This window comes from Brassica napus, chromosome A10 (assembly GCF_020379485.1).
Source record: "Brassica napus cultivar Da-Ae chromosome A10, Da-Ae, whole genome shotgun sequence".
Lineage (NCBI taxonomy): Eukaryota > Viridiplantae > Streptophyta > Magnoliopsida > Brassicales > Brassicaceae > Brassica > Brassica napus.
This window is the reverse complement of record NC_063443.1, coordinates 17,021,623-17,043,364: the sequence shown is the minus strand read 5'-3', so window position 1 is coordinate 17,043,364 and position 21,742 is coordinate 17,021,623. Positions and strand designations below refer to the sequence as shown.

General features: G+C 36.8%; 5 protein-coding genes and 1 non-coding gene across 9 annotated transcripts; 2 read left to right on the top strand and 4 right to left on the bottom strand.

Moving 5' to 3' along the window:
* Positions 1 to 685: 685 nt before the first annotated feature.
* Positions 686 to 2,261, bottom strand: LOC106372469 (14-3-3-like protein GF14 lambda). 2 transcript variants are annotated; one of them, XM_048742433.1, is made up of 4 exons: positions 1,706 to 2,261; positions 1,490 to 1,612; positions 1,086 to 1,202; positions 686 to 935 (listed from the first exon to the last, which is right to left on the bottom strand). In XM_048742433.1, exons 1-4 carry the CDS (start codon positions 2,192 to 2,194, stop codon positions 915 to 917), a joined length of 750 nt encoding a protein of 249 aa, XP_048598390.1. In that variant the 5' UTR covers positions 2,195 to 2,261; the 3' UTR covers positions 686 to 914. The 2 variants fall into 2 exon arrangements, with proteins under 2 accessions (XP_048598390.1, XP_048598391.1); XM_048742434.1 differs by having other exon boundaries at positions 686 to 929; positions 1,706 to 2,253.
* A 1,061-nt stretch (positions 2,262 to 3,322) lies between these two features.
* On the top strand, positions 3,323 to 8,539 carry LOC106403781. 2 transcript variants are annotated; one of them, XM_048742429.1, is made up of 20 exons: positions 3,325 to 3,485; positions 3,562 to 3,710; positions 3,790 to 3,927; positions 4,016 to 4,134; positions 4,210 to 4,506; positions 4,579 to 4,666; positions 4,807 to 4,912; positions 4,997 to 5,104; positions 5,183 to 5,346; positions 5,476 to 5,596; positions 5,683 to 5,907; positions 5,997 to 6,163; positions 6,256 to 6,423; positions 6,505 to 6,610; positions 6,693 to 6,827; positions 6,921 to 7,067; positions 7,131 to 7,331; positions 7,407 to 7,601; positions 7,680 to 7,751; positions 7,838 to 8,539. In XM_048742429.1, exons 1-20 carry the CDS (start codon positions 3,381 to 3,383, stop codon positions 7,967 to 7,969), a joined length of 2,943 nt encoding a protein of 980 aa, XP_048598386.1. In that variant the 5' UTR covers positions 3,325 to 3,380; the 3' UTR covers positions 7,970 to 8,539. The 2 variants fall into 2 exon arrangements, with proteins under 2 accessions (XP_048598385.1, XP_048598386.1); XM_048742428.1 differs by having other exon boundaries at positions 3,323 to 3,485; positions 4,807 to 5,104.
* Positions 8,120 to 8,201, bottom strand: TRNAS-GCU. The gene has a single exon. It is a non-coding gene; the product is annotated as a tRNA-Ser (tRNA).
* On the bottom strand, positions 8,391 to 10,417 carry LOC125579071 (very-long-chain (3R)-3-hydroxyacyl-CoA dehydratase PASTICCINO 2-like). The gene is made up of 9 exons (XM_048742432.1): positions 10,236 to 10,417; positions 10,047 to 10,158; positions 9,938 to 9,956; positions 9,757 to 9,845; positions 9,604 to 9,657; positions 9,195 to 9,265; positions 9,010 to 9,091; positions 8,759 to 8,855; positions 8,391 to 8,654 (listed from the first exon to the last, which is right to left on the bottom strand). The coding sequence occupies exons 1-9, from the start codon at positions 10,385 to 10,387 to the stop codon at positions 8,584 to 8,586; spliced, it is 747 nt and encodes a 248-aa protein (XP_048598389.1). The 5' UTR covers positions 10,388 to 10,417; the 3' UTR covers positions 8,391 to 8,583.
* Positions 10,418 to 10,468: 51 nt separating this feature from the next.
* LOC125579070 (mechanosensitive ion channel protein 2, chloroplastic-like) lies at positions 10,469 to 14,652 on the bottom strand. 2 transcript variants are annotated; one of them, XM_048742430.1, is made up of 14 exons: positions 14,553 to 14,652; positions 14,013 to 14,196; positions 13,879 to 13,935; positions 13,639 to 13,796; positions 13,200 to 13,323; positions 12,991 to 13,088; positions 12,767 to 12,880; positions 12,588 to 12,648; positions 12,271 to 12,420; positions 12,072 to 12,182; positions 11,778 to 11,945; positions 11,580 to 11,693; positions 11,429 to 11,485; positions 10,469 to 11,347 (listed from the first exon to the last, which is right to left on the bottom strand). In XM_048742430.1, exons 2-14 carry the CDS (start codon positions 14,088 to 14,090, stop codon positions 10,601 to 10,603), a joined length of 2,037 nt encoding a protein of 678 aa, XP_048598387.1. In that variant the 5' UTR covers positions 14,091 to 14,196; positions 14,553 to 14,652; the 3' UTR covers positions 10,469 to 10,600. The 2 variants fall into 2 exon arrangements, with proteins under 2 accessions (XP_048598387.1, XP_048598388.1); XM_048742431.1 differs by having other exon boundaries at positions 14,013 to 14,191; positions 14,553 to 14,636.
* Positions 14,653 to 14,832: 180 nt separating this feature from the next.
* LOC106403782 (protein NETWORKED 2C-like) lies at positions 14,833 to 17,908 on the top strand. Its single transcript, XM_022711518.2, has 2 exons — positions 14,833 to 15,187; positions 15,265 to 17,908. Exons 1-2 carry the CDS (start codon positions 15,094 to 15,096, stop codon positions 17,730 to 17,732), a joined length of 2,562 nt encoding a protein of 853 aa, XP_022567239.2. The 5' UTR covers positions 14,833 to 15,093; the 3' UTR covers positions 17,733 to 17,908.
* The last annotated feature ends 3,834 nt before the right edge of the window (positions 17,909 to 21,742 follow it).

The following is a 21,742-nucleotide window of genomic DNA, read 5'->3' as shown; positions in this document are numbered from 1 at the left end:
GACATGGTCTCCTCATTCTCTTTCTTTGTTTTATTAATGGTCTTTTAGCCATAGACTTTGCTGGTCAAAGCTTCCACCCGGGAGCTGGCGTTTATACTATTGGTTTCTTCCAATACATTGTCTACGTTTACAATTTCGAGTTTCTAGCTAAGATAGTCTAGTCTCAGTAGATTCTATGATGTTTTATTCTTATTGAATCATAATAAAAAAAAAACTGTTTTTGATTTCTTATATTTTCCCTGTGATTTGTATTAGTTTTTTTTTGTTTAATTTCCGAAAGACATAACTTTGGTAACTTGTCATTTGTGCGAGTAACAAATGACTAATTGTACTCAGGATTCTTCCAGCCTCTAAAATGGCTTATATTTTAAATTAAGCCGAAAATGATCTTAACTTGTTCAGAACTTCACAAGGAGTTCTACATTTTGCTTGAGACATTTTTTCACCTATACAGTTTGCTACAGATCAACATAGTTCAAGATACTGTACTTCATTTAACAAACCCAAAACTTCTATTACGCTTTTCTTCTATAACCCATAAAGAAAAGTAATCCTGAGATGCTCACTGATGCTATTGTATACTGGTTTCAGTATCCAACTTGAATCATAGGAATCAATAGAATGTTTGTTTCCAACTTGAACCAGAGGAAAGGGTGGATTGTTTGTTTCCAATTTGAACCAGAGGTAGAAGAATCAAAATTCGAGTATTTTCAAGGCTTTCATCAAAGTCTAAGAGATTACAAATTTTAGAGAACATAGTTTTAGACTTTTATGATAAGAGTCGACAAATCATCAAAGCTGTGCACATAACTCATCATAAACAATTAAAAATAATATTTTTCAAGCCAATGTTATGAGGATTTTGAAATCGGAAACATGGCAGCATAACTCTCTCTCCCTTTTCCATCAAATCCTCAGGCCTCGTCCATCTGCTCCTGAACACAGAATATTAATGATTCAGTACACAGAGTTTTTGATGTATCTATTGTGATGCATCTGATCACGGATATATCAAGCAAGCACGGTTCGATTAACAGCTTTAAGATGACTTTGAAAGTAAGAGATGTAGAAGGGGAGTAAGTAACCTGCATATCGGAGGTCCAGAGGGTAAGATTGTCCCTGAGCAACTGCATAATGAGAGTGCTGTCTTTGTAGGATTCTTCTCCCAGTGTGTCAAGCTCAGCTATCGCTTCTTCAAATGCCTACATGTGAGAATCAAACATCAAAATTTATAATTTTCCCCGATAAAACTTGCTTTTGTAACTAAGCCCCCCTAAAACATACTAAACAAGAAGTTCTGTTTTTAAAGGAACTTTGTTCTGAAAAAAAAAAAAGCTTATTCAAACTGATTAAAATAGAATAACAATGGATCTGAAACCTTTTTTCCAACAACTATCTTAAGAAAAATAAGGAATAAAGTCAACCAGTGGTCAAAAGCCTTAGTCATGTTCCTATTTGAGAGACTATAAGAAGTGAAAAGCAGTAACACCTGTTTGGCCATGTTACAAGCTTTGTCGGAAGAATTGAGGATCTCATAATAAAACACAGAGAAATTGAGAGCAAGCCCAAGCCTTATGGGATGAGTAGGAGCCATATCAGCCGCTGCAATATCCTTCACAAAACAAAACATTTAAACACAATCAGTTCAGTTTTGGTCCCAAAATAAAACAATCTGTAACTAACTAATCACTAGATTAATTATTACCTGAGCAGCCTTGTAAGCAACCATAGTATCTTCAGCAGCACCTTTCCTCTCCTCACCAGACTTAAACTCCGCCATGTACCTATGGTAATCTCCCTTCATCTTCATGTAAAACACCTTCGACTCGCTCCCCGCCGCCGCCGGGATCAGATGCTCATCGAGTAGCCTGAGGATCCCGGAGCAGACCGAGGAGAGCTCCGCCTCCACCTTAGATCTGTAGTCCTTGACGAGCGCCGCGTGCTCCTCGTTCTTCCTGCTCTCTTCCTTCTGCTCGATGGAGGACACGATCCTCCACGCCGCGCGCAGAGATCCGATCACGTTCTTGTAGGCCACCGAGAGGAGGTTGCGCTCCTCCACGGTGAGCTCCGATGATGATGGAGCGGCGGATGTGACGAGCTGCTCCATGAACTGGACCATCTCCTCGTAACGCTCCGCCTGCTCCGCGAGCTTCGCCATGTACACGTACTGCTCTCTGCCTAGTGTCGCCGCCATTGGAGAGAGAAAGTGAGATTTTTTTTTAAGAAAATGAAAAAAGAAAGGGAGAAGAAGAATAAAGGGAGAAAATAATATTATTTTCCACCCGCACGTCGTTTTAGTCTCCAGTATACGACATCGTTTTTATTCAGAAACTTTCGTAAAGTTAGGCGCGTGCAGTATGTAGGGCCTTTGTATGGGCCTTATGAAGCTAAATGCAAAAGTTAGGTTGGTTATCACTTGAATTCTTGAACTATAGACACATTTTCATCTTTTACAATTCCAAACAGAAAGTGATTAGATTAGTTTTTTTTTTTGTGAGTCCCATTAATTCTTTTAGATATATAGTATAGCTATGTGATAAAATGATTAAATGAGCATAAACAGTTTTCCAAAAATATTGTAAATTATATCATAGTTTCATAATTTAATGAAATTGATTTGTTTCAAATATTCGATATTTGTTTATTTATTGGGTGGAAAGTAATTGTATCATACATAAAACGTAGGATGTTTATTGTTTTAAAAAGGCTAAATCTAAGATTTCAAAGTAACATAATAACAACTAACTCCAATGTGGTAAAATAGTATGTACATTCAAATACATATGACAAACCTTTTAACACAAAAAGTTTGTGGGAAATGTGCTTTCAATTCTATAAGAGAAAAAGTATAAAACGTAAAATTAAGAAATGAAAGATAAAATAATAATAATAAAGAATAACTAAATATGATAGTGTTAATGTAAAGAATCCAAGAACACATTAATTAACAATATTTAGAGACCATATATGAAAACAAAACACTATATTTACACCAAACCAAATCCAAAACCTTTCAATTAAGCAACAATAATAAGACACTTGTTAGTCTACAACCAACTTGTTATAGTGAAAGACAATTTTCTAAAATCTTCTTCTCTTTTTAATCCTCTGTTTTTCCTTTTCTTGCTTAACGATCAAGGGCTGATTCTGTTCTTCTTCTCCTCCTAGACGTAAGCATGACATTAGTTTGAAAATATAAGTTTCATTTTACCGAGGCACTTCTCTTTTTAAGTTGTATTTTCTCCACGCACTTGGTTAACAGATTATTGTTTAAATGAAATGTTTAGATTGTGTTTAGTTTGATATCTTTGATCTGTCTTATAACAATAATCTATTTGGTACTGTTTGTAACTTCAGGGGAAAAGTTGAAGCCAAGAATAATGTCTAAGAAAGGTTCCCGAATTAAAAGCTTAAAGGGGTTTGGTTCAAAGGTTCATTGTGAAGATCATTTGTCTGACTCAGCATCGAGCACCGAAACTTCCCATGTACCCTCTCTCTCAAAGATTATGATTACATTTTGATTAACACCAAGTTATTCTTACCTGATAAATTTGTTTACAGGAAGCAAAAAACGTTGGTGTGCAGGACAATAAATCTTCTTATAACGAGTGTGAGCCTTTACATATACGTAACTCAGAACCGAAAAGAAAAAACGCTGAGGTTGAAACTCCAGGGACATTGCCTTCCCGTTTTCCAGAGTTCCATGCAAGGTGAGTGAGTTTTTAAAAGTCTCTTATCCACTACAAATTTAGAAATCACTCAATTCCTTTTTTTCATTATATGTTATAGTGAGCAAGGTCCATGGTCTGCAATGATTTGCTATGAAGCCTGCGTACGGCTATGTCTTCATTCGTTGGCAGCAGATAGTGACAACGAGGCTTCATACTTCCTCAAAAACGATTGCGTTTTACTCCGAAATGCATTTGGGTGAGACATGTTTTGGTATACATGTTTTGTTGTGATCTTTGTGCACTTGCCCCCCACTTGTTTTAATGTTAAAAAACAAAATATATAGTTTGCAGAGTTTCTTGCTTCAGTCTGAAGAAGAACTACTTGGAGACAGACCTTCTAACTTGGTTAGTGAGACAACTGCTCAAAAATCGAAAAAAATTGTTGGAAAGATTAAACTCCAAGGTTTATTCTCCTCTCTCTTTCTCTTGTCCATCACATATTGTTGAAACAGATAACTAAAGTGTGTAGTCTTTACAGTTGGTAAGATCAAAATGGAATCAGATCCACAACCTGGTTGCGGTACTATTCCATCACTGAAGCATGAAGTTATTAGTCAGCAACTGGAGGATCTGAATGCTACTTTGTATTCTGGATGGAAAGCAGTGAAGAGAGTTCATGTCGCTCCCCAAGTTACTCCAAAAGGTTCGATTTCACGTAAAAGTCTTGAGTATATGCGTGCATGTGCTCACTACCTCAAAGAGGTCTCAAAAGTCCTCCGAAAAGAATTTGTTACATCTAACGGTGCCAAACCACGTTCTCTCCAAGCATCACAAGGTAATACAGTTGCATTTTACATGTATCTTATACGGTTTCATCTACCAATATAAAACATTCTTTTGCTTTCAGAAAAGTTTTCATGTTGTATGAAGCTGAAGAGCTCTATGGAGGAAGATCAAGTTAAAACACAACCTGGATCCGGAGAAACATTTTTCTTGTACGTCTCTTTATACATTCCTCAAGGTCCGAAACCACAACGTATAATATTAGTTAACTCTCAAGCGTCACTCGTTATACATTCATGGTTCCTGTTTTTTGTATAGTTGTAGTTAAGGTAAGGTTTCTATTCTGTTGTAGCTTACCAGATAGTATCGGTGATGATTTGATTGTTGAAGTTCGCGATTCCAAGGGGAAGTTTTGTGGTCGTGTCTTAGCTCAACTAGCAGCTATAGTTGAAGAACCGGTGAGATACATGTTAATCCACTTATGTTGTTGCGTCTACAAGATGAATTGTTCTAATAATCTAAAGGGCTGGCTGTTTTACCAGAGCGAGAAGCTTAAATGGTGGGCAATATATCATGAACCAGAGCATGAACGTATTGGGAGAATCCAACTTCATATAAACTACTTAAGCAGCTTAGATGAAAGAACTAAGGTACATGAATTTTTTTCCAGCTTCTTTCAACCTTCTGAACTTTTGTGATACTGATTTTTTTTTTACTTTCATGTTTAGTGTGGGTTGGTGGCAGAAACTTCAGCATATGACTTGGTCTTGGAAGTGGCTATGAAAGCCGAACAGTTTCAGAGCCAAAACCTCGTGATTAAAGGGCCATGGCATTGGATGGTAACTCAGTTTGCCTCTCTTTACGGAATTTCTGATGCATATACAAAACTAAGGTAACTTAGCAACCATAAGACCAAAAGTTTTCATGCAATGAAGTCATATTTTTTTTAACGCTGGATAATTATGTTATTACAAACTATGAAAAATATTACAGACGATTCGAGACTTTTCATGATCTGCAGATATCTTTCATATGTCATGGATGTTGCCTCGCCTACTAAGTACTGCATTGATCTGATATATGATTTTCTATGCCCTGTTATAATGAAAAAGAACTATAAAGCTACATTGAGTCATCAAGAGGTAGTTTTTTTCTTAATTCATTTTCTTGTGTAGATCATGTTTCAGTTTTCAACTATCTCACTCTCCTTTTTGGTGCATTCTGACAGAATCGAATGCTTGCGGAGATTGATGAAAAAGTCCAGCATGTTCTTGCTTTGATATTCGAGAATTATAAATCTCTAGATGAATCTTGTTTCTCTGGAATCAAACATGTTTTTGAGCCTCCTACAGGCACTCCTGCACCCGCTATAGCATCAGCTATCAAGCTTTACGGTCTTCTCAACAACTTGTTAAGCCAAGAGGCACAACTAAGCCTTTGCAGATACTTTCAGGTATCAAACACACACACACACACACAATCTATCTATATATCTACTTGCTCCTATCGTTTACTCCGGTGTGTTATTATATGGCATTACAGGCTGCTTTAAAGAAAAGATCAAGAATATACTTCTTAGAAACAAATGACACACTTGACAAAGGCATTGAGGATGTCACTTCTTATCAGAAGTTGAAGTCTTTAGTTCTTAGCCTTAAGAAGGAAATCTCCACTGATATAGCCATCCATAAGAGCAATGTGCTCCCAAGGTTTCTCTAAGTTTCATACACACAAACATTTACATGAATATTATTGTGGAACTCTCTCTATATATTGATATTATTTATGTGAAAACAAACAGGTTTATAGACCTCCCAGATCTTTCAGCAGCAATATATAGGACTGATCTACTCAAAATACTAATCGAATATCTTATCACGTGGCCTCCTCCTTCACCATCTCCTCAAGTTGTAGACCTTGTCATTACAACTGCCGACTTTGAAGCCGATCTCACGCGTTGGAAACTAAAGTAACATTTTCTATTGCTAATTTACTGGAAGTTTTAACTTCAATGTTACTGATATGCATTTTGATTGGCATTGCATGGCAGTCCAATCAAAGGTGGCTTCAATGCAAGAGAGCTTTTCCATTCATATATTACTAGTTGGATCGAAGAGAAAAGAAGTGCTCTATATGAGTTCTGCAAGTCAGAAACGGTAACTCATCTTGCAACAAACAAGTTCTCTACTTCTCTCTAGAATGCACAACTTAGAAAATGTTTTTAAAATTGTTAATCAGGGAAAAGCATGTAGTGAGATTCAAGGCCTGACCTCACCTTTTGTCGATGATATGTATGAGTTACTCAACGTGACACTCGATGAATATAATATCATCATCAGGCGTTGGCCAGAATATGGAGTATCCTTGGAGGAAGTAAGTAGAAAACAAAACAAAACAAAAAACGATAAGACCGCTGCTTCATGAATCAGAAGACTAATATTGCTTTTTGCTCTATGATATGGAAAGGTTGTTGTGGATACTGAGAGGGCAATGGTTGAAGCGTTGGAGAGGCAGTTTTACGAAATTTTAAATCCTTTAAAGGATAGCAAGATATCTGCATTGAAATACGTTCAGAGATTGACCAAGAGAGGCACATACTCTGTTCCAAAAGAGGTATGCTTCCTTCTGTTTTAAGAGTTCGTTTAGAAAAAACCTGAAGAAAAAACATGTTTTCAGCTTGGAGTCTTTCTAAATTCAATGAAAAGAGTGCTTGACAAGTTACGGTCGAGTATAGAGGAACGTTTCGAGGAGTGGAACTCTTATCTATCTGATAAAAAGAAGAGAGTGTTGGGAGAGAAGCTGAGAGAAGTGACTGTACTGTTAAAAGCCAAGTTCAGAAGCTATACGCAAGCGCTCGTGGAGAAGCTTGTAGAGAACGTTGGTTACATTCTTTTCTGAACTATTAGTTTCTGAGATTTGTATTCTCAGAATCATTATCTTTATGTTAAACAGATGAGTTTGCAACATCACATGAAAATGAAGCACGTCATACACGACTTAAAGGAGACAACAACAGAACCTGACGTTAGAGACCGAATGCAGAGTTTGAAGGATGTAGCAGACAAGACCATGGAACAACTGCATTGTGTTTTGTCGGTCGATGTGTTTGTCTTAATATGCAAAGGGATATGGGACAGCATGGGACAGGTTTGGAAAGCAAAATCAACTTCGTTTCTTGCGTCTTCATCACTCTTCTTATCATGTTTACTTATTTTCTTTTCGCAGGACGTGATTCTCCTTTTGACAGATAAGAAATACAACGTGACTTGGCACAAAGGCCTCACTATCTCAGTTTCTGTAAATTAAACTCAAACTTTCTTTTTGGACAGTCTCTAACTCTTTTCATCATTGTAATTCAGGCAAATGTCTCTGTTGATTTGCAGGTTTTAGATGAGATATTTGAGGATAAGATGCAAAGTTTGCTCGGTGATTCGGGAAAGGGAGTGAATTTCGAGGCGCCGAGATCGATAGTTGAGCTACGATCTATGATCTCTGAAGATAAGAAAGGCTACTAAAACTGAGAGAGAAACTGTTTGTTATCTTTGGGGTAGTTAAAAAGAAACAAACTGTTTATTTTTGAGTTTTTTTTTTGCTTAATAAAATGTGTAGACAGAAATATAAATATGATAAGCAAATTCATCTATGTTGGCATAACAAAAATATTTCGTCGCCTGGGAGATTCGAACTCTCGCGGGGAAACCCCATGTACTTAGCAGGCACACGCCTTAACCACTCGGCCAAAGCGACGTTTTGAAAGTTCTTGTGTTGTCCTAAGATTATTTTATTTATGGCTTGTTAGATGTATGATGTATCATGTATGGTTTTGAACTTTGAAGTAACGTAAGTTTGTCCACAGTTTTAAGTTTCTGTAACTTTTGTGTTTCATTTATATTATAAGATCAATCTACGGTATTCAAGCAGCAGTAGACAATCATCTTCGTGAAAACTTCCGTATTAATTTAGACATTGCATTAAACATTTAAACTTAATATTGTAGTAACCTGGATAACTTCAAATAATCACCAAGGAACTAAAGAAAAAGAAAAGACTTAAAAGTGTAACAAAGAGAAGTACAATGAAAGAACCACACAAGAGAAGACAATCAGTTGATGGGCTACTGGTCTCCTCTCTATTCCTTCTTAGATTTGGAGAGAGCTCTCTTACGCTGACCAAGCATGTATCTGTACATGTGTGGACTACCTGCAACAGCTCAACAAACCCCGTTTCCAAACAAAGTTAGTTAGGGATCAGAACTGAACAGATTGGTGAGATATGACGTAAGAAAAGGTCAAATGAGGCTGTGCCTGGGACATAGATTGCGAGGACGAGTATCGTTGCATAAAAGAAGTCGAATGAGAAGTTCAATGTGTTAGGCATCCTAACGCTGTACATCTCAGACGTCTGCATAAAGAAAAAGAAGCAAATGGACCATTCAGAAATCAATTATATACATTAAAAGCCCAAAACTTTATCATACGTAGCATCAAAGTCAAGTCCATCTATGTGAAGAGAGTTACAAGGCTAAGAATTCACATGAGGGTGTTGGTTGTGTTACCTTGATGTGTGGTAAGGCAAGGTAGATAAGACCTACTTCACTGGTGATACCGGTCGGGTATAGCACTAAAAAACTACTGTATCTGAACATATTGAACAAAAGAGACAAAAAAAACAAATGAGATCAGGTTTGTTTATTTATCAATGATCAAGACAGAAGTATAATGCTGCATATGGATTGAATACCTGAGCCACAAGTGCCATGAAGGTGCAAAGCCTAGAGCTTCCTTAAGACCAAAGAAGGAGTAACGAATGATCTGCAATATCAATCATCCAAGCATTTTAGACCAAACATGTTAACTAAAAGCACATGAAGAGTTCACCGATATGGAGTAAAGAGCAAAACTGATCTTTAAGGCGAATTTTTATTTCATAAAGTCATGCCTACGTCTAATCTTAACAGCTAGGTAATAAGCAAGATAGAGTCACTAGATCTGTGCGTCAATACATGTGACAAGGAACTTCCAAAGAAATGTTCAAACATTTCAGATTCAAGACAAACTATATTGCTGGTTTAATCTATCTTTACTAAGAGTGATCTTCAATGGTTGATTCAACAAAAAAAAACAAAAGGAGGACTAGAAAAATGAATCACCTCCGTGATAGACCAGCTTATGACCAGCGACGCAACAAGAAAATGTGATTGGACCTGAAATTAAATATACAACAGAGTTCAAAAGATCAAATGATGAAAAGATTGCAAAGATCTAAGAGAAATAGTTAACTCATGGTGCTAAGTGCTAACAACCTCTGGGAAGCTGTATAGGATGCCCCAAGTGAGAAACAGCCTTGACCCAATCTGTGGCAAGGTTGCAGAAACAGGTGATCTGACCAAACCTATTCGAGTTTAAAACACACAACAAGAACATAAACCAGTCAATTCATCATCTTCAGATTTTGAAACTAGTGTAATGGATCAGATCATTCACCTACTAATCCATGAAAAATCTGTTTGAAACATCAAGACAAAAAAGGGAATCAATCAGTTGCTACAAATGTTTGTATCCAGACAAATATTTTCAAGACAGACAGACAGACCTCGAGAACGGCAGCAGTCTGAGCAAGCTGGAGAGGCTTCTCCACAGCATCATAGACATTTTCATGTCCAGTTTCCTTCAACGTCTTTACCGCAAAGTACAAAACCTGAGCCCTAAGAACACAAAACAGTTTGAATCAGCTCCGAGAGAAAAAAGAAGAGTAAAGAGGGTGGTGGCGACTTCAACTAACCATCCAGCAAAGACGATCCAGTTGTAGAGAGTGAGGTACACTCGACGGATGGTGGATAGAAACGACGCCATTGAAAACTGGGGATAGCAACTAAAGCTAGAAAATAGTATATTTATGGCGGAGAGATCGGAAGTGAATGCATTTATGAACATATAATCAATAGAGACCGGTGAGCTACTTCTCAACCGTTATTTTTGGATATTTATGATTTTGACCCTTTACTTTCAACCAACTATCTAAAAACCACCCTTACATTAAATTTACCAATTTATCACCCCCAGCTTCTAGAAATTGTGGAGGGTAAATCATTCAATTCGACAATCAATCGCATTACAACAGAGAGTGTGTGTATACAAAATGAAAAATCATTTTCTTTCCATCTCATTGTTTTCACTAGAAGCAGCAGCACCACTTGAGCTTGTTTGAGACTGCCCATCTTTCTGCTCCTTCTCAGCCACCAATGTGGTGCCGTTTCCAGATCTCCGAGCAGCACCGGTGAGTTCTTTACCATCTGTTGTTTCCGTGGGGGGAGAAGAATGCATCTCTTCTTCTATCGGAAGTGTTCTCTTTGACCCCTCAAGCGCAACACCCAACACTATATTCTCTTCCAAGGATATTGATGAAGTTGAGCCATCTGTTTCCTTCTGAGTATCGTTCTTTGGTGTGGTACCACCACTTCTCTTTGCCTTTCCTGAAGCTTCTGTTGAATCGTTTGCGACGGTAGCCGGTTTAGAGACCGGTTTGGTTCCTGGCTTTTCGTCAGGTGTTTTGTTGGTATCAGATTCTCCAGCTTTCACGTTTTCCTTTGGGTCTGGAGTTGGTGTTTCTTTGGACTTTGGAGTGGAAGGAGCCTTGTTTTCTTGCTCTGCGGTTGTTGGTTTTGATGCACGGTTTTGAGATTTAGATTTGTCTTCTCCGTTGATTTTGTAAGAGGGTTCGATTAGCATCAAATGACGCCTAGAAGCAACGCCTCCAGGACCGTACATTGATTCTCCAAATGGCGCGTTTTCCATGTCCGCGTCTGTGTACATCTTTCGGATTGTGCGAATTGGTGTAGCTAAACGTGCTCGGTGATGGCTTATGACTCTAAGAAGGTCCAACAATATAGCTTCCTGTTTCGTAAAGAGTGTCAACACTTGAGTCAATCCAAGAAAAATAATAGGTAGAGGATATGATGAAAGATTACAACTTACTTTTACGCATAAGTATTCTTCGAAATGGGACGTTTTCACAAAACAAGAGATTAGTATCTGTAATAACGAAAATCAGATGTCAGAATCTGAAATATATTTGATTTTTACTTCAAGATGGGTGCAAATGAAGAAATAGGCATTGAAGTCTAACCACTAGGGCCTGATTCTCTGGATTGACATTCTCCAAGAATATCCTTCTGTGTAGTCTCTGCTGCTCAACTTGAGGATTCTTGGCAAGCACTTTCCGCATGTCAGCTACAATATTCTGTTTGGAGAAGTCCAAAACAAGGATCAGCTATAAAGAAACACCATGGCTGGCTGTTAACCATATAAGAGTTAGGAAACGCACATTTATTTTGTTAACATCCAAGTGACTGATGGCTAGGTGGGTTTTGATACGCCAATGAGTTTTCTGAGTAAGGTTTCTCACGACATTGACTGTGAACTTATGGTTTGGGATGTGGATTGCCTCCCGGTCTTCACCTCTTATGATCGTTGGTGACCACCAACCAACATGCTGTAAACTCATTGCAACAAAACCATTTGAGGAAGTTAGTTGGCTAGTCTTAAGGAAATGTTCAGGCATAGGAAGGACGTGAGGAAGATATTCACAATATGTAAGCTAGCAGATTATGATACCAACCTCCACAGTACCAGAAACTTCATAACCTTCAATCTTTGTTTGAATCCACTCATTCAGAACAAATGGCCGCGTTGCGTGAATCATGACACTTGAAAGAAAGTTCGTCAAAATCTGGAACCGCATAAGAAGAGAAAGTTATTATTAAGGGGACTATGACTATTCAGAAGAAACTAATAATCAAATGTGACTTAGGTATCACCTCTCGGCCGGCAAGAGTAATCAAAACTGTCCCAAGACCTCCAGCGGTGAGCCATTTTTGTGTAGAGAAGCCCAGCAACTCCATGAAGAGTGAAACAGCAGCAACCCATACAGCAGAATACACTGCTTTCCCAGCAAATTGAAATCCCATCTGTTCCATTCCAAAGGAAAATTAGCAAACCGCATTGAGAAACCAGTTAAATTTTTCATCTGGGAAGCAGAAACTTTCAGTAACACTAGACCAAACATTCTCAGAGTAATAACTCTACAGATATTTAAGTTAATTAAGCATATTCTTATGAGTTCTACATTACATACATTTCTTGTATCGTTTGGGTCACTTGTTTCAGGGAAGAGCTTCTGCGTTTGTTGGATAAGACTGCATGAAAACATCTAACCAGAATTAGAAACCATGAGCTGGCAACACAACAATTTCACGTGAAAAATCCGCTAAAGATAGAAACATAAGATGAAAATACGAGGTATAACACGCTTACCTCGATATGCAGTAGGCAAATGCAAGTACTGTTGACAATGACCTCACGAAATTCAAAAGCCTATCCTTTACAATTTTGCTAGCTTCGGTAGGAAGAACAATGGGATCTAATGCCCTGTAAAAGGAATTGTCACCAGATATATCAAAGCAATTCAACTGAGTATATCACCAAAATATCTTAATAATGAACCTCAAGAGTCCCGAGGAATTCCTTGATAGATATACCTGCAGATGAAAAGAGCTCCTGACCATAATAGCAGGGGTTGAACATATGAAGTCATAATATGGTAGGTACCACTCTTTTTCCATCCGTTATCATTCTTCTGCAGTGTTTTAAAGGTAAAGTTTGTATCATATACAAGTAGCACCATTAATTTAAACTACGGCAGCACTGAAGAAAAAAACGTATATGAACTTGAAATGGCTGCACCTACATTGAGTAATAGGTTTCTTCCTTGGCGAACAAGAGGTACTAAGCCCCACAAGGAGAAAATAAGAAGAGCAACAGCTGAAACCAACTTATATACAAGAGGGAATTGTTGTAATAACCTGTGTGACCTGAAAACCACGGAGTGCAAATATTTACAGAGTTTAATAGAAAGGATTGAGAAGTAACATAAACATAACCCCTTCTAAGATTTCCCATCAAAAGTATTACAACTTCCCTAAGGGGAACCATAGAAATGACAAAACATATTCTGTTACTTTCGAAACTTCTTTGAGTAGAATTAAATTTTATTTATTGGGAGTCAGATGCTTCGAGACTACCATGCAAACTTGAAACCCACAGAGATTAACTAATAAAAACTGTAAAAAGTTTCACAATCAAGTGGTTATTCTGAAAATGATTATACGAAAAAAAAGAAGTCTTACTTTGCTAGCACCAAAGTGGCAGCTTTAATAGCAGGCTCAATGACGTTGCCTGATGAAAAAGCATGACACCTGAAAGCGGTGGTTCTGCATGGTACTGAACAAATAGGCCTACGAAGGTAATCCGACAGCAATTTATTCCTGAAACCATGTTGCCCCAACTGTACACAGAAAAATATTACGTTATTAAACATCAGCAAACCAAGTTAAATGAATAAACTAAGCTAATTTTTGAGATATTACCGGAGAATCTAATAAGAGAGGACCCTTTGATACATGCGGTCTCCTCCTGATCCCACTCTAAGAACAAACCACATATATAAAACAACAAAGGGGGAGAGAAACAAATTTGAGGGCTAAAATGGAAGAGAACATACATTATCTGGCTTATAGCACCATTGGTTTCTAACAAGACCGAAGCCATGGGACAGCTGCAATGAACCATAGAGGGCCATATTCTGAGCAGAGTCAAAGTCTTAGCTAGCAAGCGTTAGTAGCACCGATCATAAGCCGTGCAGACTTATGGAAAAGAAACTAACGAATGCCAACACAAACCCTGCACTATAGTAATAAAACACAAGAGTTAACCCCAATGTTGCATGATTCAGACAGTAAACAAGAGTTCCAATGAAACTAGTATTAAAACTTGCATTTATTAAAAAAAATTAAAATCTCTTTAACAAACTGTGAGCTACAATGAACTTTACATCAGCTAACTCTATCCTAAATCCTTCAGAAAACAAGAAGGCATCATCAAATCGGCCGATCAATTCATAATTTTGAGGAGGAAAGGAATCGAATTTCAATTAAAAAACAAGCATTAACTTATACAGAGAGGGAATCCAAGTTAAATGAAATACGAATTACAAATCGAAGTTACAAAGAGCCGATAAGGAAACATGAATCAAAAAACTTACCTGAGAATCAAAAAAAAAAAGAAGAAAAATCAAGGGTTTGAAGCTTCTTTCTTCAAGGAGCTTCTCGGAAGAGAGAGAGAGAGATTCGCGCAGACGGATAATACGGTGACGTTTCGTAATAAGCAACGTTTTGGGATAAAGTGGTGATCAACACGCCACGTGTTTTGACACGTCAGACTATTGCGGCGAATTGATTCGTGTATATGAGAAAGATGCTCCCGCATAACGGTACCGTTGTGCCTTTTTTTTTCACCAAAACGCGTGTAGTTTAAATATGGGCTCATATTGGGCTTTTGGACTATATTCAGACCCAATATTGCTTCCGTTTTTTAAATAGCAACTTCACCATTAATGAAAACCATTTTCTGGCGCCGAATCTTCCTCTTAACCATTCTTTTATCAACAAAAAAGGAAACAAAACACCTCTCTTTTGCTTTTTCTTGAACAGAATTTTTAAAAACAATATATTGAAGTAAATTGAGATCGTCTTCAATGTATTGATTTAAAAACAATAACAAAAAAAAAGGTTAGAGAATAAAAAATGTTAAGAAGAGCTGCGAGCAATGCGTATTCATGGTGGTGGGCCAGCCATGTCCGAACCAAACAATCCAAATGGCTCGACGAAAACCTTCAAGGTAAACATTCTGATTACGTTTATTCACATCTTTAACGTTACACAATTGTTTTTTTTTAAACTGTTATATATATTTAGATATTGAGGAGAAGGTGCAATACGCACTTAAGCTATTGGAAGACGAAGGTGACTCTTTCGCAAAGCGTGCTGAAATGTATTACAAGAGAAGACCCGAACTAATCAGTTTCGTGGAAGAATCATTCAAGGCTTACCGTGCCTTAGCAGAACGCTACGACCACATCTCCAAGGAGCTTCAAAACGCAAACACGACCATCGCTTCTGTTTTCCCCGACCAAGTCCCCGAGTTCGCCATGAACGAAGACGATGACTCCGCTGTCTCTCCTAGAAGCCGTAAAACGCAGACAGACGCGATGTTGTCCTCGAATAAGAATGTTCCAAAGGTTCCTAACTTGCCTATGAAAGACTCTGAGGCAACAAAGATATTTAAGTCAAGGCTAGCTAATAGAGAACACGGTGGTGAGTTGTCTGATGTTGTTGTTAACAAGTCCGGTCTGAGCAAAACCGAGGCGGTCGAAGAGATTGATAAGTTGCAGAAAGAGATTCTTGTTTTGCAAACCGAGAAAGAGTTTGTGAAGAGCTCTTATGAGAATGCGCTTGCAAAGTATTGGGAGATTGAGAATCGTATCATGGAGATACAAGGGAGAGTTTGTGGTTTGCAAGACGAGTTTGATGAAGGTGCTGTTGTTATAGAAGACAAAGAAGCTCAGGTTCTGATGTCTGAAACAGCTCTCAAATCATGCCAAGAGAAGTTGGATGAGCTGAGAGAGAAACATGAGGAGAATGTGAAGGAAACTGAGATCATAAGAAAAGAGATAAGTGATTCAAAAGAGGAGATTGGTAAACATCATTCTGATGCAGTTTTTGATGATGGAACAAGAACTCAAAGAAGTGAAGAAGTGAAAAAGGAAGAGAAGGAGAAAAAGGTAATTGAACATGAGGTGGTGGTGGTGGATGGTTCATGCCTTACCATAACGGATGTGGCTGATAATATAGATGAGCTTGTGAATGATGTGATGAATTTAGAGAGCTTGTTCTCATCTCAAGCAGCTTTGATACAAAGGCTAAGAGAAGAGATAGATGATCTCAAGGCACAGATTAAAGCTCTTAAAGAGAATAATAACTCATCTCAAAGTGATGAGGACATGAAGAAGAGGCTGAGAGAGATGGAGGAAAAGCTGAATGGTATTAATGGTATAGACAAGGCGGTTGGAGAACAGAGTCAGAACATTGAAATACACCTTACAAGAGCACATATTAAACTAACTTTCTTGTCTAACAAGTTAAAGGGCTTAAACCAAGAAGGAGAAGAAGAAGAAGAAAACTCAAAGGATACTAATGTACCAATCCATAGTGAAACATCTTTGATTGATACAAAGGAAAACATTGATGATTCAGTTGTGTCTGAAGATGTTGAACCAGCATCTGATGTGGTGGTTATTGCTGAAAAAGAAACTACGGAAAATGAAGTTTTATTATTATCACCAAAGTCAGGCATTGAGACTGAAGATGAAGCCTTTCTGCAGAAGCTTCTAGCACATGGGATTGAAGGTAGAGAGAAACATCTCTTAACTGAATACACAAAGGTACTTAGAAACTACAAGGAAGTGAAAAAGATGTTAGAAGAAACAGAAACAAGACTCAAGAGTGAAAACACCTTGAAAGACGAACAAGTCAGAGTCTTAAACCATAAACTCAACCTCCTGCTTGAAAGTAAAAGTGATGGTGATGGTCTTCAAAAGTCTATAGCCAAGGAACAACAACAGAAAGAGCAATTGTTCATGCTGATTTACAAAGAAGATAATGCCATAAACGCGATAGCTGGACAAAACCATATGTTGTTGTCACCAAAAGAACAGCTGTTCGGAGCAAGAGTTGATGCATTGTTAAGCGAGAACTTGAATTTGCTGGTGAGGTTTAGCAACTCGTTTGGACAGATACAACAGTTTGATACTGGGATCAAAGACCTACAAGTTGAGTTAATGAAGATCATAGACCAAAAGAATCAAGACAAGCCTTCTTTAAGATCAAACGTTCGTCCCATTTACAAACACCTCAACGAGATCCGCACTGAGCTAACCATCTGGCTAGAGAAAAGCTTGCTGCTCAAGGAAGAGATCAACTCAAGAGCTTCAACTCTAAACAACATACAAAACGAAATAACAGAAGCTCTCAAAACAGATTCTGATGATCCGGAAACGAAGTTTACGATCTACCAAGGAGCTAAGTTCGAAGGTGAGGTTTCGAACATGCAAAAGGAGAACAACAGGATCGCAGAAGAGCTTCAAACGGGTTTGGATCAAGTTGAGAAACTGCAGCGAGAAGCTGATAAGACGCTTGGGAAACTGAGCGAGGAGTTTTCGCTTTCCGAGTCAAAGAACCGGTCCAGTACACGGTCTACGCAAGATAGCAAAACTAGTATTCCTCTGAGGTCGTTTATCTTTGATGCTAAACCAAAGAAGCAAAGACTATCCTTATTCTCTTGTATCCAACCTTCAATGTCTAAGAAGATGAGGCCTGATTCATAGGTAACTTGAACGTCCTTTTCATGTACTTCTACTACTACATCAATTATGTTTATTATGGATTTAAATCTTTCCTTGCATGGGACTCTACGTATGTATACTACCGCCAAGATAACTAATCAAACTGAAGTTACTTATGATGAATTTTTATCTACACTGATTCATATGGTTAGACCATCTCTGATGGTGAACTATAATTTTCTTTAATTTTGTTATAAAATATTAAATTTATTCTAATGGTAATTTTATTATAAAGTGGAAAAAATAGTAGATTTATTTTAAAATAGAGTAAAAATATAATATTTTTCTATATTTCATTATGTTATAAAGTAATTTTATTATATAGTAAATTAGTGGAACAAATTCAACTATATAATAAAATTATTTTATAGTAAAATATAGAAAAAATATACTATTTGAGATGATTTTAGTGATTGGTCGAATTTTAACATTCTTTTATATTTCACTCTAATAGAGTGAAATATAGAGTAAAATATGATTTTTTTTACATTTTACTCTATAACAAAGTAACTCTATTATAAAATAATACTATTGGAGCAAAAATTACATTATAATAAAATATTTTATTTTTGTGTAAATTATAGAAAAAAAAATAGAATTACATTAGAGATACCTAAGCATTAACAACATTGGCTGAGTTAGTGGATCACTTTATATTTCCTACTTTTACGATGTGTAATAACCACATAAATAACTTTAGTTTTTACTATTATGACTTTTAAAGAAAGAGACAGAGAAAAAAACACTTCGGCTATCTATCTACAGCTAGCAGAATCGCGTTAGTCTAAGTTTACACGGCTGTTTTGTTTGACTAATGGATGATTTGTACATCTTCGTCGTGATCTTTGCCGGAAGAAAAAAATAAATTAAGCAAATAGATTTATGAGGTTTTGGCACTATTAACTAATCTACTGAACTACTCATTATCTTTTAGCATCTATCTATTATAGTAGTATATTGCTACTTTAACTAGCGATTGTACCAAAATATACTCGCTATTCTATGGTACACATGATACGAATTCTTAAGACGTGTGCAAAGCGCAAGCATCATTACCCCCAAGTGGGTAAATTACCCATCAAACACGGAGTTACTGTCAGAAATATATTTATTCTTTTATCATGACACAAGAAGTTAAACGCCAACAATTTATCAGGGAAGAATCAAAAAGTATTTTATTTTAGTCATTCTTTTACGGTTATTGATCATGGTTTTTCAAATAAGATGTCCAGTTTTATCTTATAAAACTAATCTGGAATTTGTTTAAAAATGAATCGCTTTGTTTTCCAATCTTTCATGAAAGATCTTTTCATTTTCGTTTTTCATTCTTTTTGTAATTATGGTGATGTATGCAAACTTCCAATACTGATCAATGAAATATATTAACCGATGGCTACATACAAATCTTCTAGTTTCTGTATGAGAAGGTGTACAAATCAAACAAACGAAACTTTACCATTTAAAATACTCTGTATCATTGTTTCGCTGCTACTTTGAGTCTTTGCCCCTACATGTTTGCCTAATACTACAACCTAAACATCCTATAAAAAATCTTTGAATAAAAGGAACTATGTATTTAAGAAGTAATAGTTTTTGGGGAACAAAAAGAATTAAAGAGAAGTTTAGTTAAGGAGATTAAGACAAAAGATGAGAGATTAATAGAAAGGATGACAGGGTCGCACGTGCAACACCGAAATCTTCGAAAATCAAAAGATGCTGCGCACGTGCCTCCTCGGTCAAAGGTCAAAAGCAACTGATACATTAGCACTAGTCATTGGACCTCCCAAACTATTTAAACAACACTAATTTAGATTAATCATAATTGTCGCCTTATTTTAATAAATTGCTGGGTATCCAAGATAAGGACGATGATTAGGAGAGGTTGTGTTAGTAAAGACCCTTTAATAGACATCCTTTACTTCTATGTATATCTGAACACGACATATTCATTGATGGCTTAATGGCTATATATGAAAGGCTTTAAGGGCAAAGTTAGTAAACGTAATATAAAATGTTTGTTTCTACACTAATACATTGCCTTTTGTTTGTGGCTGTATTTTTACTGAATGCACAGATATATTACGTAATGATTTTATAATGGCTGTTTGAATTTATATGGTACTTATGTAGTTTAAGCAGTTTTGGTGCTCTGTGTCTGGAATCGTTTGTAGTGACTGAACCCAGTTCTGGAATTTAAGGTTCTTAATATAAGTTGTAATACAAAAAAGGCAGTTTTTGGTGTTGAATTATTTGTTTTGCTCTTGTGTTGTGTTCTAGTTGTACTGGAAACAAGCAACGCATGAAAATAAGAAAAATTGTATGTTGCTACCAGGTCTATACTAACAATTCCATCAATTCAATTGTATCTTTTAAAAGTCTGAATGATGATTGGATATTTATGCATAGGCGATATGTAGTGTATTACGTACAGTCTATCCGCAGTGTGTAAAATCTGTAACATATTAGAGCTTGTGATTAATAAATCAACAATAAGAAATAACTTGCATATTTTAGATGTCAACTGGCAACATAATCATACGATCACTTATACATTCATCGCAAAGTATATTGGAGTTTTTAAAAGAAACATTTAACATAAAGTCAGAATATGGAATCTATTTCAATAATATCACTTACAGTATACATAATGAAGAGAATCTATTTGGTCATTTTCAGCGAGTACTGAATATACCATTGAAGGAGGTGAAGATATGAATATAATCAATATATACGATATTGATAATATGCAGCTACTTGCGGGTGACAAAAATATATCATCTATACTATTATATCATGAATCACTCATAAGGGAAAAGAGGGGGATGATGTGGAAGCATGTGTTTATCCTCTCAAGTTGCTAGACTCAGCCACGTGTGATGACGTGGCACTTATAAATTTATATGATTTGCAGGGAACTAGTAGTATTATATATGTGTTCGGTGTTCCAACAAGTTCAATAATATTTACAATGTGTGTATTAGTATACAAACTTCGAACCTTATCGTCAATGGGTTAGCATTCGATACAAAAGGGGCAGGTGTGACCATCCTCACGTGTGATCTCACATGCAATTAAGAGATGTTAAAGCTAAGTCTTCCAGCGCGACAATAGTTAGAGAGCAATTTAGAAATCAACCAATTTTTTAGTGTAAGGACAACAATAAGTGAAGATAAATGTTTAGGTCTGTATATTATAAGTATGTAACTGAATGTATAACCAAAACCTTTTAATGGCCATAATGCCACGTCAGTCTGGCCAGAACCCTAAGGAGAGGCCACGACCCCGACGAATTTTAAAATAAGAACACCCATATGCTGATATCGCACAGTTTTAACGTATTCTCTCTTTTTCCTTTTCTTTTCTTTTCTTTTCTTTGTGAACCCGGCTTCTACAATTCTTCGTTCGAGTATGAACGACAATATCTGATCACGGTATATGTATTATATTTGTACGCGACGCACTTGCTATTTTCGCGATTGACCATCCATTTTTGTCAAAAGTCAGAGAGCAACATGGTTTTTAGCATGTTTTAATAATTTGTTAGAATGTTTATAGTGATGATGAACATGTGAGATTAAATATTTCGACCACATATATCATCATTTCATATTTATGGTTTGACAGAATCCTGAAATAATCAAGAAAATAGCTTCTAAATAATCTTTCACAAACGTTTTGAAGAATTACATGTCAAATTGTCCTTCAGCACATTCGCGAGCAGACCAAATCTTAAAGAGCGTGCCAACAATCCATATGATGCTCAACCGTTTGGTCAACGATACTCCCCATTGTTGTGTCCGCTGGTCATATACAAAGGGGGTCGACCAAACTCGTGTGTTAACATATCGATGGACCGACTTACACACGTCCATACATTAGAAATAGACATTATTATCTCTATTCCATTTTACACTAACAAATGGTGACCAAGCGTATGAACGTTCACTCCCCTCCCATGTATCTGATCTCAGTTTGACCTACCAATAAAAAGA

Excerpts from the sequence above, each read along its gene's own strand:
- LOC106372469 (XM_048742433.1), bottom strand. The coding sequence starts at position 2,194 with ATGGCGGCGACACTAGGCAGAGAGCAGTACGTGTACATGGCGAAGCTC. Across the intron at positions 1,203-1,489 it reads CTTGTAACATGGCCAAACAG|GCATTTGAAGAAGCGATAGC; the intron begins GTGTTACTGCTT and ends TCTCACATGTAG. Across the intron at positions 936-1,085 it reads TCTGGACCTCCGATATGCAG|GAGCAGATGGACGAGGCCTG; the intron begins GTTACTTACTCC and ends TTCTGTGTTCAG.
- LOC106403781 (XM_048742428.1), top strand. The coding sequence starts at position 3,381 with ATGTCTAAGAAAGGTTCCCGAATTAAAAGCTTAAAGGGGTTTGGTTCA. Across the intron at positions 5,347-5,475 it reads GATGCATATACAAAACTAAG|ATATCTTTCATATGTCATGG; the intron begins GTAACTTAGCAA and ends CATGATCTGCAG. Across the intron at positions 7,602-7,679 it reads TATGGGACAGCATGGGACAG|GACGTGATTCTCCTTTTGAC; the intron begins GTTTGGAAAGCA and ends TTCTTTTCGCAG.
- LOC125579071 (XM_048742432.1), bottom strand. The coding sequence starts at position 10,387 with ATGTTCATAAATGCATTCACTTCCGATCTCTCCGCCATAAATATACTA. Across the intron at positions 9,658-9,756 it reads TCCTATACAGCTTCCCAGAG|GTCCAATCACATTTTCTTGT; the intron begins GTTGTTAGCACT and ends ATTTAATTTCAG. Across the intron at positions 8,856-9,009 it reads TTGCCTTACCACACATCAAG|ACGTCTGAGATGTACAGCGT; the intron begins GTAACACAACCA and ends TTCTTTATGCAG.
- LOC125579070 (XM_048742430.1), bottom strand. The coding sequence starts at position 14,090 with ATGGCCCTCTATGGTTCATTGCAGCTGTCCCATGGCTTCGGTCTTGTT. Across the intron at positions 13,089-13,199 it reads GAAGAAACCTATTACTCAAT|AAGAATGATAACGGATGGAA; the intron begins GTAGGTGCAGCC and ends AAAACACTGCAG. Across the intron at positions 11,694-11,777 it reads TGGATGTTAACAAAATAAAT|AATATTGTAGCTGACATGCG; the intron begins GTGCGTTTCCTA and ends TTCTCCAAACAG.
- LOC106403782 (XM_022711518.2), top strand. The coding sequence starts at position 15,094 with ATGTTAAGAAGAGCTGCGAGCAATGCGTATTCATGGTGGTGGGCCAGC. Across the intron at positions 15,188-15,264 it reads GCTCGACGAAAACCTTCAAG|ATATTGAGGAGAAGGTGCAA; the intron begins GTAAACATTCTG and ends ATATATATTTAG.